The sequence below is a fragment of the Mastigoproctus giganteus genome, chromosome 12 (genome assembly GCF_048544385.1).
Source record: "Mastigoproctus giganteus isolate SK-2022 chromosome 12, ASM4854438v1, whole genome shotgun sequence".
Lineage (NCBI taxonomy): Eukaryota > Metazoa > Arthropoda > Arachnida > Uropygi > Thelyphonidae > Mastigoproctus > Mastigoproctus giganteus.
The window spans coordinates 93,720,679-93,734,304 of NC_143586.1; the positions used below are offsets into that span (position 1 = coordinate 93,720,679).

Genomic DNA, 13,626 nt, shown 5'->3' on the forward strand with positions numbered 1-13,626 from the left:
TCTCAACTATGGATCACCTTCACAATCAATCATAGCTAATGGAGAAAGCAAATGAATATAAAACACAATTATGCCTAACATTTGTGGATTATGAAAAGGCATTTGACTCCATACAGCATAAGGCAATGGAAAGACAAGGCACAGACATCCCATACATTATGATTTTGAAGAAAATGAGAATATTTCCTTTAAATTTGTTACTAGACTGTAACAAATTTAAAATTGAGAAAGGAGTTAGACAGGAAGACAATATCTCTTAAGTTGTTTACTGCTACACTGGAAGCTTTCAGAAGATTGGACTGGTCAAAGAAAGGAATTTATGTGAATGGAGGGTACATAAACCATATATGATTTACAGATGACTGTGATCATAAGCCATGTCCCCAAAGAATTTGTGTAAAATCTTAATCAGTTATGCAGTCAGTAAGGATTTCTGACTAAAGATAAATACGGTTAAAACAAAAGCATGCCACAGGAAGGGATATAATCATTGAAAGAGCAGAAATTGAAAAGGTGGATTCATATGCTTATCCGGGACAAGTCATTAGCTGTAATAATGATAAATGGCTGGAAGTTAAGAGAAGAATAAATTTCAGATGGATAGCATTCAGGAAATAGTCACATACCAAGTAGCAATATCCCAATTTGTCTGAAATATAAAAATAATGAAGCAACGTATACTCCCCACCATGACTTATGGAAGTGAAACTTAGGCACTCACCAAATGAATGGAAGAGAAGCTGAAAACTACACAACAAAGAATGGAACAAATTATATTAGGAATCAGACTGTTGGATAAAATAAATACATGGGTTGGGCAGGAAACTCAAGCAAAGAATTTTTTTTTTTTTTTTAGGAGCATTAGAAACTAAGGCCATATTGCTCCAGGGATATGCGGTGGTCATTGCCTGACCTTTCCACATCCTCCGTATTTGGTGGTTCACGGGCTCGAACCCCGGTCTAATCAAGAAGCGTGCTACGCACTGCTGTTCCTGCCCACCTGGCTACGGAGGCACCCAAGTAAAGGGCATTCCTATCAAAACTAAAGAACTGAAATGGACTTGGGCAGGACACATAGCTCGAAGCCATGACAGATGCACTAAACAAATAACAGAATGGTACCTAAGAGGAGCAAAAAGAAAACCTGGAAGACAACAAAGGCAATGGAAAGATGAAATTCAAGAGTTCGTGGGCAGTAAATGGATAGCCATTGCACAAAACGGAAGGAACTGGAAAGTTGGTAGTTGTTATTTGGTTTTTAGGAGCATTAGCAAATAAGGCCATATTGCTCCAGGGATATGTGGTGGTCATTCACTGACCTTTCCACATCCTCCGTATTTGGTGGTGAAAGTTGGACAGGTCTGCATCCTGCAGTGGGCTGAAAACGGCTGATGTATAAGCTTGCTTTCTTGCAACATATGCCTCTATTAATGCTAAGGCAAGAGGCAAATATATGCATATGTGCCAAATGCACCTAAAAAAAACCAACAACAGTTCAGATAGAGGATTAAAAATTTCCTTTTTGAAGCATAATTACAACATATCATACAGTAGTGAATTGGCTATAGCTCCATTCAATTACATTATAATGTTTGGCTGTAATTGTTTTTGGCATTTTTTGAATTATATAAGCTATTCAGAAGTCAAAGGACCCAATTCAGATGTCAAATTTCATTGTAGACATTTCAAATTATCCATACTATAAAATGGATGTAAAATTCTATGGTGTTAGTTGGGGAATAGTATCTACGTTGAAACACTACATTTCAAATAACTTGCAATTGCATTAATGAGAATATACTATAATGCTTATATGAATGAAAAATCCTCAAATATTTATTTTTCCCCCTGATCAATTTAAATAGTATTCATTGCATAAATGCTGAATAAGAAACTAATTAAGAAATGCTATACACTTTATACTATATCTTTAATTTTTGTGCTATCTTAGCAAAAGCTGGATATGATTGGTTGGGCTATTATTCTTTACCACATTCCTTCCATTAACAGGATTCATTCCATAAAATAATGTTGATAGTTTAGTCTGTACAAAGTCTGTCACACCATACCTCTTTCAAAAGTGATAATGCTCACAACATATAGACCTTAACAACTGTTAAACAAAGACCTAGCAGTTCAACCTCACAGCTATTAGCACTAATTTGTAAAATTAAAATCACCATGGCTATATATTTGTTAAGCCCTGGCTGTGACAGGCTGACACTATTAGAGTATGGCAAGCTGCACAAAGCTACTTCAAACTTCACTTGAAAGGGCTCTAAGTTTAAGCTTTTGAAAATTTGACAAGTCTACAAAATTGCAGCCATCATTTCACCCTTTTACAGCAACACATGATCACTTATAAGAAATGATATCACAGTAAAAAATCAGCTATTTTACAAAAGCTTTATGAAGTCAAAAGCATTATCAGAGAAAGCTTCATCATAATAGCCAGAGCTTCATAGGATTAAGAAAGAATCCTTGATGTCCTTAATTTTAAGCATTAATCAAATGGCTGAGGACAATATGGAATTTTCCTTAAAATCCATTCATTTTCACAAATTTAAACCAGTTTCGCAGAACTTACACTAAGAACACCCCCCCCCTTCAATTTACATTGGGGTTAGGTTCCAGTGTGTGTGGGGGGGGACAGGTGCAAATAGAACCCTTTATATAATGGAGTCAATCGGAAATCACAGGGTTAGGTTCCAGCACCAAAAATTTTGCCTACCACATTACGTAGATTGTTTTATTTTATTAGCATTCTTCATAGTTGTAGTAATAGTCGATGGAGGCATATTCGTAACCCCACACACATTACAGGCTTACACCAGATTCTCTGAATATTGCACTAGGATTCAATGAACTTTACCAGATATGGAGTTTCTTTATTCTATTAAATTAAAAATTTAATAACACGAGTGGCAAAAACTGCACACAGATATCACTATTGTTATTTAATTTATTAATAGCACAATTAATAAATTGTTTGCGTAATAAATTTCCAACACATGTAAATAGCCTAAACAACAACCAACTGAATGCTTCACTCCATGGACCTTTACCACTGGCACCCCCAAGTGGCTACTTTGAGGGTGGGAATCTCTTGTCTCTGATACGGATGCACTAATTGCCGATTGGCTCAGATTGTCCTTAAATCACGTGCATGATACATAGCACATGTAAAATGCAGATAAAATCAAAATCATCAGACAATTTAAACTTTCAATTCATAAAAAAAATTGAAAAAAAAAAAAAATAAATAAATAATAAATAAAAATTGCGTTAGTGATTGGCGCAAGTGAGACCAGCACAAAACGAGGGGCTACCTGTATACGCACGCGCACACATTTCATCCTTTAACATTTCAATTTGAAATAGACCTCTGGTTAAAAAACTACTCTAGGATAACATTCCAGTTAAAATGAAATGGCCTTTAACAAGGACATCCAATACTTAAGTAACAGCAACACTACACTGTCAGAGTGCACATAAACAACTGGCAAAACACTCCCACAGGTTAAAGCATTAGATTCAACCCCACTTATATTTTCAGGAATGAAGAACATATATACTATGGAAACATTTCTGAAAAACTAGCTATTTAGAATAATAGCAATATTACATTATCACACAAAAATCAGCCATTTTACATAAAATGTCAGTACGTAAAATCCATCATAACATATTTTAAATATTTTAACATGCTTTTCTTGAAACATTAAAATTAATCCATTTTTACCACTAGCTAAAAGGAATAAACATCATTTGTCTTAGCAATGCAACTTCGTACAACTTACATCAAACATCAGTTCCATTTGCTGACGTGAAATGTAGCTGCCATCACTAAAAGTGAGGGTGTTATCTAGGGTGTTGACCATTCGGGCAATGTGAACCAGCCATATTTCAAAGAATCCTAGTTTGATCAATATTAACTGGTCATCCTGAGTCAGATCTAAGAAGCCAGGAACCCTCTTTGCAAATTCCACAATCCTCTGGATGGAGGGTGTCAGAAGGACGGCAAAATGCTGCCACATGACAATCTTCTGCTGTTCCAAACTATCTGCTGTGGACTGACCATCTCCTGCAGCTGACTGGAAGTCATTCAGGCTCTGAAAATTAATTTTTCATTTCTTAAAAGATGAAGTAAACTTCACTGTAAAATGTGCTTAAATTAAAAAAAATTCCATATTGCATTCTGTTCTAAATATCCCTATCCAGCTAGGGTACAACTGAATTACAGCTTATTTTATTTTTTTTAATGGTCTTAATAAGCATATTAGTACTACATATCACATCAAAATAATAGCAAAATTATTTTGATGAGAAACCCAAGTATGGTAGTATTCAAGTGAATACCACCACATGTGGGTTTTAGTAATTTGCACTAACATTCAGCAATTTTAATACAAAGAAAATTGAATAAAAAGCCAAATTTTTTAAAATATCATAAATAAGTTATCTCACTATGAGTTACAAAAAGAAATGGTACTGTGGGCAATAGTTAATAGATATAAGATAAGAAATAACATAAGCAATAGGAATGATAACATGTCAAGTCATCACTAAGTAATCAGCTCTAATTCTTATCAGAAATGCCTTCATTTCATCAAATGCATCCTCACTACTTTCTTTTCAGCTTCTATGCTGTTATGTAAAGTGGATACAGAGTAGATTTATACCCCAATATGCTTATATCATGGCAAAGGAATTCAGCAGCAATATATCCCCCAAAGAAGCCTTTACCTCTAAGTTACTAGCTAGTATAATGTGAATCATAAAAAGAGTTGGAGTGGGAAAGCTGCAGACCATGAGGCAAGATATTCAGGTACAATTTAGTAGCAAGCAATGCAAAATTTGCCCTCACAGTACCAAGCATCTGAAACAAAATACCATATTGTACATTTAACAAGGATGGCCTACTTAATTTGTGATGCGATCTACTTTTTTCCTTCAAAATGTGCCACGATCTACCATCAAGAATTTCATTGTACAGGTTTAAAAAAGTTAATCAACATATGGATAAGAAATAGAGGGAGAGATAACCTTTAATGCCCTACACGGCCAAAAAGCCAGGGGTTTACATTTTTGCAGCTTTCCGAAACTTCCGGGAAAATAGAACAATTAATTTACAAAAACAGGTAATTTTACAAATGAAAACATATTTTGATACAAAGGAGAGAACTCCTTACGAGAGTTAGGAGTGATTGAGCTGGCTTAACATCGAGATAAGAGCACCATCAGACAGGAACAGATGCAAGGTACACATGTCATTGCTGATTAGTCCTACTAGACAATTTTTTTCCTGTAAGTCCGGTCAACAGCGAATTTGTTCAGGTCGGCGTCAAGTGCCTGGGTTTGCTTGAACATCTGCTGAGGGAGGAACCTGTCCGAGAGATGGAGTCGCGCTGAATGCGAGTAGAGCTCGGGATTGGCCCTAAGGGCAGCAGGTGGAATCCTCCAGCCACAGGTATCCCAGAATGAAGGTGTTGCGATTATGCCTGTTATCATCTTGACTGTTGCTAGGAGGCGTTGGTCGTCGACTAAGGTGGGAAGCCGTGGAATCCCGAGAGAGTTGGCAAGCTGCGTGGTACGAATCAGAGCTGGAAGGTTGTGCTTCCTGTTGGCCCACTTTAGGAGCCAGGATTCTGTGGCAAAGAGTGGTTTTCTTTATTGACGGTGCCACTGACGCCCAAATTTCAGCAGCATAGAGTAAAGATGGAAAGATAATTGTTCTTATGTACCTCACGGTTGTCTTTTTATCTCTGATATGAAGGAGATGCTGTTTTGCTATTCACCGGAGTCTTGAAGCATGTGTGAGGAGCATGGCTATGTGGGCGTTGAATCGAAGATTGGAGTCTAATACAATGCCCAGATCACGATGGCTGGATACAATTGGGATGAGGGTGTTGCCGACCGAAGGCTGGAGAGAAGGAGTTTGCTCCAATGAATACACCATGAATTCGGACTTAGCAGGATTGATCTTGAGCCCGAACTGGCAGAGGTAAGATGTGACTGCAGTGAGAGTGTTGTTAATTTCCATTTTTACCAGATCAAGGTCTTGACCAGGGATGATGGGAGTAAATATCTTTATATCATCTGTATAGCTCAGTACACATCGAGAATGTGCAACCAATGGGAAGATAGATGAGCACAGAAGGCCGGAAAGGACCCCTCCTTGTGGGACTCCTGCGGTGACGGATCTTGTAAGGGTGCGATCTCCTGTATGAAGCTTTATAACTCTGTTTTGCAGAAGAGAGGAGAGAAAGCATAGTACGTTCCCTGTGATCTGGAAGTGGCATTCCAGGAGAGTGAGTAGTTGGTTTACTTGGACAGCATCAAATGTAGCCTCGATGTCTAAGTAAGTAACAGCTAGTTAGTGTCTTTTCTCGAATGCTGACAAGGTAGTATTCGTGGTGGCTAGCAGATTTGTGATCTTTGATCTGTTTGGAAGGGAATAGTGAATTTGGGCTGGATTACTGGGCAAGATCTGCTTGGTGAGGATGGGGAGTAAGGTCTTCTCCAAGAGCTTCAGCAGGCTGGAGGAGTTGGGTCGGAAGTGTTTAGGTTTCGATGCCGACTGAACTTTGGCTAAAGGTTTGATGAGATAGTTTTCCCATTGCTGTGGGAAAATCTGGTTCGAAAGTAACTGGTTGAAGATAATTAAAAGTGGCAGAATAATGTACGGACTTAGGCATTTGAACATGAATTGGGGAACTCCATCATCACCAGTGGTTGACGAGGCAGGTAGAGAATTGACGGCGACGATCAGCTGTATATATTGAACAGTGCCTTCAATTGTTTTAAAATCACCCAAAACTTTCTCAATTTGAGAAACACATTTCTCACTAATAAATTCAAAAACAGGATATTTTTGCATATGATCTTGCATATTTGCAAAATGATCAAATTTTCTTTGAGCTCCTTAGCCATTGCCAAAAATTGATATTTATATGCAGAAATACTACTAATTATGTCACCCACATTTTTCCCTTGTAATTCCAAATTCAGTTCACTTAATTTACTGGTAAAATCTGCCAAAAAAACCAGATCACACAACCACTCCTAATCTTGTAGCTGCTGATAATCATCTCCCCTTTGATCAATATTTTTTTTTAGTTTCATTCAGCAGATCACGAAATCTCTGTAGAATCTTACTCCAGACTCGGCCACCTCAGATCTCTGTGCAAAATCAGATCTGGTTCATTTTCATTGAGTTGCATTTTGAAAAGTCTCCTTTGAAGAGATTGTCCTCTGATGGAATTCACGATTTTGAAAACTATGTCCATAACACTTAGCATTTAACCTTTTGCTGGCTAACTCTTGGTGGTGGATAATACAGTGATAACTCAAAATCTGGGAATTCACCACCCTTTTGGCACAATGCAATGAATCCATTAAGATGTCCCATCACTGCTTTAGCTCCATCTGTTGTTATTGATACAAGCTTAAATAGTGATAATTTAATTTTTTCAATAAAATTTTTGAACGTGTTAAATATATCAAGACCTGCAGTTCTTTCTTTTAACGAAACCATACCAGCAGTTCTTCTCTAGTGGCAAATCATCAAAAAACCATACGAACAAATGAGCTGTATCACTGACGTCTGTAGATTCATCCAGTTGTTAAAAAAAAAAAAAAAGACATACAATTAGCAATATGAGCACAATTGTTCACTCACATTTTTACTCATTTTTCAATGCATCACATCGCAGTATTTAGAGATAATTACAGATCTTGAAAAGCACTTTAAATTTCATTTTTGTTCTTAATTTTCAAAAAGAAAATCTGTTATTTCTAAAAATACACCATTGATGAATTGACCATCAGGAAATGGTTTGCATTTTTTTGAAAGAAGACGACTTTAAATGATGCTACAGTTACTGCTTTAGATTGTAAATTAGGTGTCATGAAGAAATTCTGTGAATAACCTGGATTTAAGTTCTTTTAAATTTATTTTTTTCTAAGTTCACTATTTGACAGAAAATCCGATTGGTATTTACCATGGAGTGCATTTAAGTGCATTTCTAAATTTCCTTTTTTGGGTATAGCCACGGAAGCACAGAAAATCAAACATTTTCTTTTATCAATACAAAAAAGTATTCTAGTTCCCACTCTTGATGAAAATGATAACTTTTTTACTCCGCCAAATTGAGGCAGAAATGCACTACTTGTTTGATGTTCTACCTGGAAAGGGACCTATGGCTAAGTGAGGGGTGTATTTGTGTATGTGCACACAATGTAGAGAGTGCGAGGACATTAGGTGTCAACTGTGTTCTACTGAGTGTTTGAGAGCTTGAAGAAATTAAACTGTGTGCCCATCAAGCTCTCAGCTTCCCACCTCAACACCAAGACTTGCACTGGTCACACAGAAGGTAGTTATTGTTGGTGAATACTGTCAGGGAAATTGCACAAAATGTGTATATTGTGCAAAAACGATATACTGAATAGAACTAGGGTATGTCTGCCAGGGACAAAAGTTGATACACTATAGAGCAGATATCTTTTAAGGGCACAAAAGGTAATATTGTTGTACATGTTAGCACTAATGACATTAAGAGTAGGAGATCTGAGGACCTACTTAAGAAGCACAGGAAAATGCTAAGGAAAAAGTAGCAAGTTAGGGTTAAATTTGAAAGTGTCTGCAATTCTGCCCAGACAAGAGATTGTGCAAGGCTCATTTGTGTAGAATATTACTAAGCATGGTTTGTGCTTGTTAACAGGAGAGATTGCTTCTATAGATGGGATACACTTACATAGAAAAGGCGCAAGAATATTTGATGTTCATTGCAGTACTAGGTGAATCAGAAAACTGTATATTATTTGTTTGTTCATTCAACAAAAGTTGAATGAACAAATGTGGTAAATCTTATAAGCGTGTATCCCTCTCTTATACTGAGTGAATGTATTCAAAGTAACACAGCTGTACCTTGCATTTGTCAATGTTAAACTTTAATTGACGTTTTTCAGCCATCTGCTTAACAGTTCTAGATCTTGTTGTAACAGCATAACTTCATTAACCATCCTCCACATGCAAACTTTGACATTATGCCTGATATACCTTCATCAATATCATTAATAAATATTGAAAACAACAATGGGCCCAGCACTGTATCCTGGAGAATTCCACTAATAACATTAGTTCACAAATAGTGTCCACTGATAACTCATCTAAGTGCAATATTATCAAATTTCCTGAAATCCAAGTCCTTTGTTACTGCATCAGAGTATCCAATCAAATTGTTCAGGCAAGATTTCCCCTCAACAAACTCATGCTGTGACTAAAGTAGAACTGCATTACTTCTCTAATCAGTCAGGCCATTATTTCCCAGGAACACAAGTTAACCTAACAGGTCTGTAATTACTCATGTTGCTCTTTGCTTTCCCTTTGTGAATATGTTTGCCTATCTCCAGTTCACAGAAACCTCCCCTAAATCCAAAGATGCAATCATAATTATGGCTAAGGGTTTGCTTACTTCCTTTGCTTCCTCTAATATAATTGGATACATCCCATCTACCACAGGTGCCCTTGGTGTTAAACTGCAGCAATTTCTCTTCCACTTACTTTCCTCTCCATTATTATAAAATTATCTAGCTCAATTAGAATTTAATAAATTTCTGGCATCTACCTGTTTATCTTTGCATCCTTTGCCAAAGATTCCTCAATTTGTCTTGGCTTGCCTAACCTGCTTTGTGACTTGACTGTAGACTAGTTTATATCCATCATGGGCTTCTATATCACCTGATAATATTAGTTCAGACACATTTAGGTCTAAGCCTTGAATGGTATTTCTTAGTTGGTATGAAAAGCCTTGTAGCTTCTTTGATTATTTCCCTGAATGCTTCCCATTTAGAATTGGCTGATGGTAACAACTTCAAATGGTCCCAATGCAAAGAATTTAAGATATCTGAAACCACCTCAGACATCTTAAATTCTATGCATTGGGACCAAATCTTTTCATAAAGGTGTCTATAGTCATCTTTACAAAAGTAAAATTCCTTCCTTTTACCCTTGATGGTAGTACCACATCAATACACTGCCACCCAGTAGTTCTCTTATCTGCAGATTCTTAATGCATGAATAATCAGATGAAGAATACTACAGTCTCTTGTTTCCTTTCTAACATGCTGTTTTAAAAAAATAGGTCATCCAAAAAAATCAACAAAAGTCTTGTGACCAACAAGTTCCAGTCAATATCTAGAAAGTTAAAATCATCCATTATAACACACCCTGATTTACTGGTCCACTCTAAAGACATTCTCCATGTCTGGATCATGTCCTTGTGTGTGCTAGGTGCAGAGAGTGTGAAGAAATTAGCCCCAACTTAGCGTTCTGATGGGCACTTGAAAGAGGGAAGATGCCCTCAAAGGAATTAAAATGAGGGAATCAAGCTCTCAGCTGCCCAACTCAATGCCAGAGCTTTCTTTTGGCAATCGCAATAATCTCCAAGGCAGAATGCTCTAGTCCCACTGAAGCTAGTTATTGCTGGTCACTATTGTCAGGGAAATATGTTGTGCAAGAAGGATAGATGGAATAGGACCAGGGTGTGTCTACTGGGGGGAAGGGGGGACAAAAGTAGATATCTTTTAAGGGCACACAAGGTGATACTGTTGTACTGGTTGACACTAATGACATTAAGAGTAAGAGATTTAAGGATTTACCAAGTATAGGACACTGTTGGCAAAAAGTCAAGTTAGGAATTATTTGAAAGTGTCTCCATTCTGCCCAGAGTGGCAGACAATGTTGTCTGTGCTTGTTAACAGAAACTGATTTTACAGGGATGGGATACACTTGAATATAATAGGTACAAGAATATTTTCTGATGCTATTACAGCAGTGATGGGTGGTTGCAACCACCTATCGCTGCAAATCAGCGTAAAGTGAACCATGTTATAACGAGGGCCTGCTGTATACTGAGTTATGGAAAGCCATTAGAAAGACTCAGAGAGGACTTAAGATTTAACACAAGAAAAGTAGAACAAGAATTAAGAGAAAACAAATTCAAATCAGCAGCAATGAGCAGTAATACAAAAAGACAAATGATACTGAAAGTGAAGAATAGTGACTGTACATATAAATAGCAGAAATATATCCCCCAATTCATGAAAGGGGATCAAAAGGTGAGATGAGTAATTAGACCTGTTAGCTTAATGTCTCTTCCCAGGAAAATAATAGTCACTAGTTAAAGTAATACAGGACCATTTGGACAGGCATTTTGCAATTATACTGCAATCACAGCACAGATTTGTAAGAGGTAATCTTGCCTAACCATTTTGATAGGTTACTACAATACAGTAAAGAAGGAAATTGATGCAAAAAGTAATTTTGATATCATATACTAAGATTAAGACTTTTGTTACTGTTGCACATAAAAGACTGCCGTACAAAATGGAGCAATGTGGCATTAATGGCAAGTTATTCCTATGGATAAAGGGATGGTTAAGTGGAAGAAGACAGTAATTATCAATGGGCACTGCTCTGTGGACTAATGTTATTAGTAGAGTTCCCCAGGGTTCAGTGCTGGAGCCATTGTTGTTTTCAATATTTGTCAAAGATATGGATGAAGGTATATCAGGTTTAATGTCTAAGTTTGCAGATAATACAAAGATTGGCAGGGTGGTTAATGACAGTCATCAGGGTTGGCTACTGCAACAAGATCTAGGAAAATTGGGTCGATGGGCAGAGAAATGGCAACTGAAGTTTAACAAATACAAGATACTGCATATGGGTAGCAGTAAGCCCAGAACAACTTGTCAACTGTGTGACTTGTAATGTGTCACTCAGGGTAGTGGAGTATGAATAAGCCCCAGGGGTAATTGTGCACTCAGACAAATTCTGAGCAGTGCAGACATGCAGCCAGGACTGCTCATTGGGTTTTTTCAATGATATACAGAAACCTTGCTAACAACATGCTGTTGTAGAAAAGTCACCCAAGAAACCTACAATAGTCTTACTAGTGTGGGAGTGACCAACCCACAAATTCCAGTCAACCTCTGGAAAGTTAACCCCCCCCCCCATTATGAGACATTGATTTGCTGGCCCACTATTTCCATGTATAGTTGTTTGGTATACTCACCACAGTCATTAATCCTACAACATACTCCTCTCAACTTTGTTTTCCCAGTGCTTACATGACACCAAACTGACTCAACATTCCACACTTAATTCAACATCACTTATGTCTGAGTGACACCACATCTGCATTCAATGACTTAATCAGTACTTCAAATTCATTTAAAATGCTACTAGTATCCTCTGTGTGATGCAATCCACTTTGCAAAGGATTTTTTTTTTTTTTTTTTGTGTGTGAAACATCCTTGGGGCACCTGAACTGAGTAAATTTGATCAGTCATAAAAAATGACACTGAAGTGACTGATACTGCAACAAAACAAGTTTTTATAATCAAATACTTGTATTGTTGCAATCATACTACAAGCAGTAGTAACTGCAGGGAGTGTGATGTCATACTATTCAATCAAATGGTTAATTAGGCCATTGGCTTGGATTTTGCTAACCTCTTCCAAGCCAAGGATGTTTTACATAAAACAAAAAAAAAATTTTTTTTTTAAACACTGGTATTCCCAAAACAAATAATCCTTTATCAAGAAAGTATAATCTTCCATTTGCATCATGGTACTGCAAATAATCTTTTATCTGCAGCACTATAGTGCTTTTTGCTTGCTATTGTAATCACATCTGCTTTTATCACACCTATGACATGGAAATCACTAATCATATAAACAAGATTTACTTTGCATACTACTTATAATTTTTTTATTATTTCCATTTCTACATTGTCTAGATATGGCTTAATTTGCATTTCATCACTAAGCAATTCATGGTTTGCCAACTACAGAAAGCAAAAGTGATTTATTTTTGTAAGCATATAACACTGGTCCATTTTACTAATTTATGCTTCATATATCTTTTAGACCAATCTCAAATTACAAGTTTATTAAGCAAGGATGTACCAAAAATTGCAACAAATCTGGGAAAACCAAACCAACAATGTATAAGGAAAGACCTGAAAGCATGGAAATCCAGTCAGAGATATCAGGCAAGAAGTTATACTCACTAGATTGCAGTTAAGTCACACCTAACTAACCCAGATGCATCTACTTAATCCTTCAAAACACCAAAAACTATATTATACAGCTCACAGTTTAGCATATTGGCTGTATCATACACCGAGTCTGACAGGCTACCTTTGGCTTATTTTCCACCATAAGCACCCCCCCTCACAAAACAACTGTTAGCAGATACACTAGACGTAGACAAAATATTTATCTATCTCAAATTAGATTCTATAATGTGTTTTAAATTCTAGTCAAAAAACCTTTCACAAACCATATGTTACTTCTCACTACAGGTTAGGCACATTATGGCCCAGTTGTCTTTGCACCATTAAGTCCAAACAAAAAATAAATCTTTTAGTTACATACTATTAATTTATAGTTATTTGTTGAAAGGACATTACATGTTTTTTTTAAATAACTGATGTGAAGTATGAATAATAATATTAAAATGTGAATTTTGTATGAGTTTTATTATGTACAATAATAAAAAAAGTTCTCTACCCCCACCCAAAACACACCATGCTGTTAGTTTTAATTCTTGCTTGACT

The 13,626-nt window shown here is 36.7% G+C and overlaps 1 protein-coding gene across 2 annotated transcripts in view; it reads right to left on the reverse strand.

The window, feature by feature from the left end:
- The window catches only part of LOC150077282 (ecdysone-induced protein 78C-like), a 496,295-nt gene that overhangs the window by 41,604 nt on the left and 441,065 nt on the right, over positions 1-13,626 (reverse strand). For both annotated transcript variants that reach the window (XM_090386083.1, XM_090386082.1), the window contains exon 5: positions 3,801-4,112. In XM_090386083.1, the coding sequence (XP_090242209.1) occupies positions 3,801-4,112 (312 nt within the window). The remainder of the gene's footprint in view (positions 1-3,800; positions 4,113-13,626) is intronic.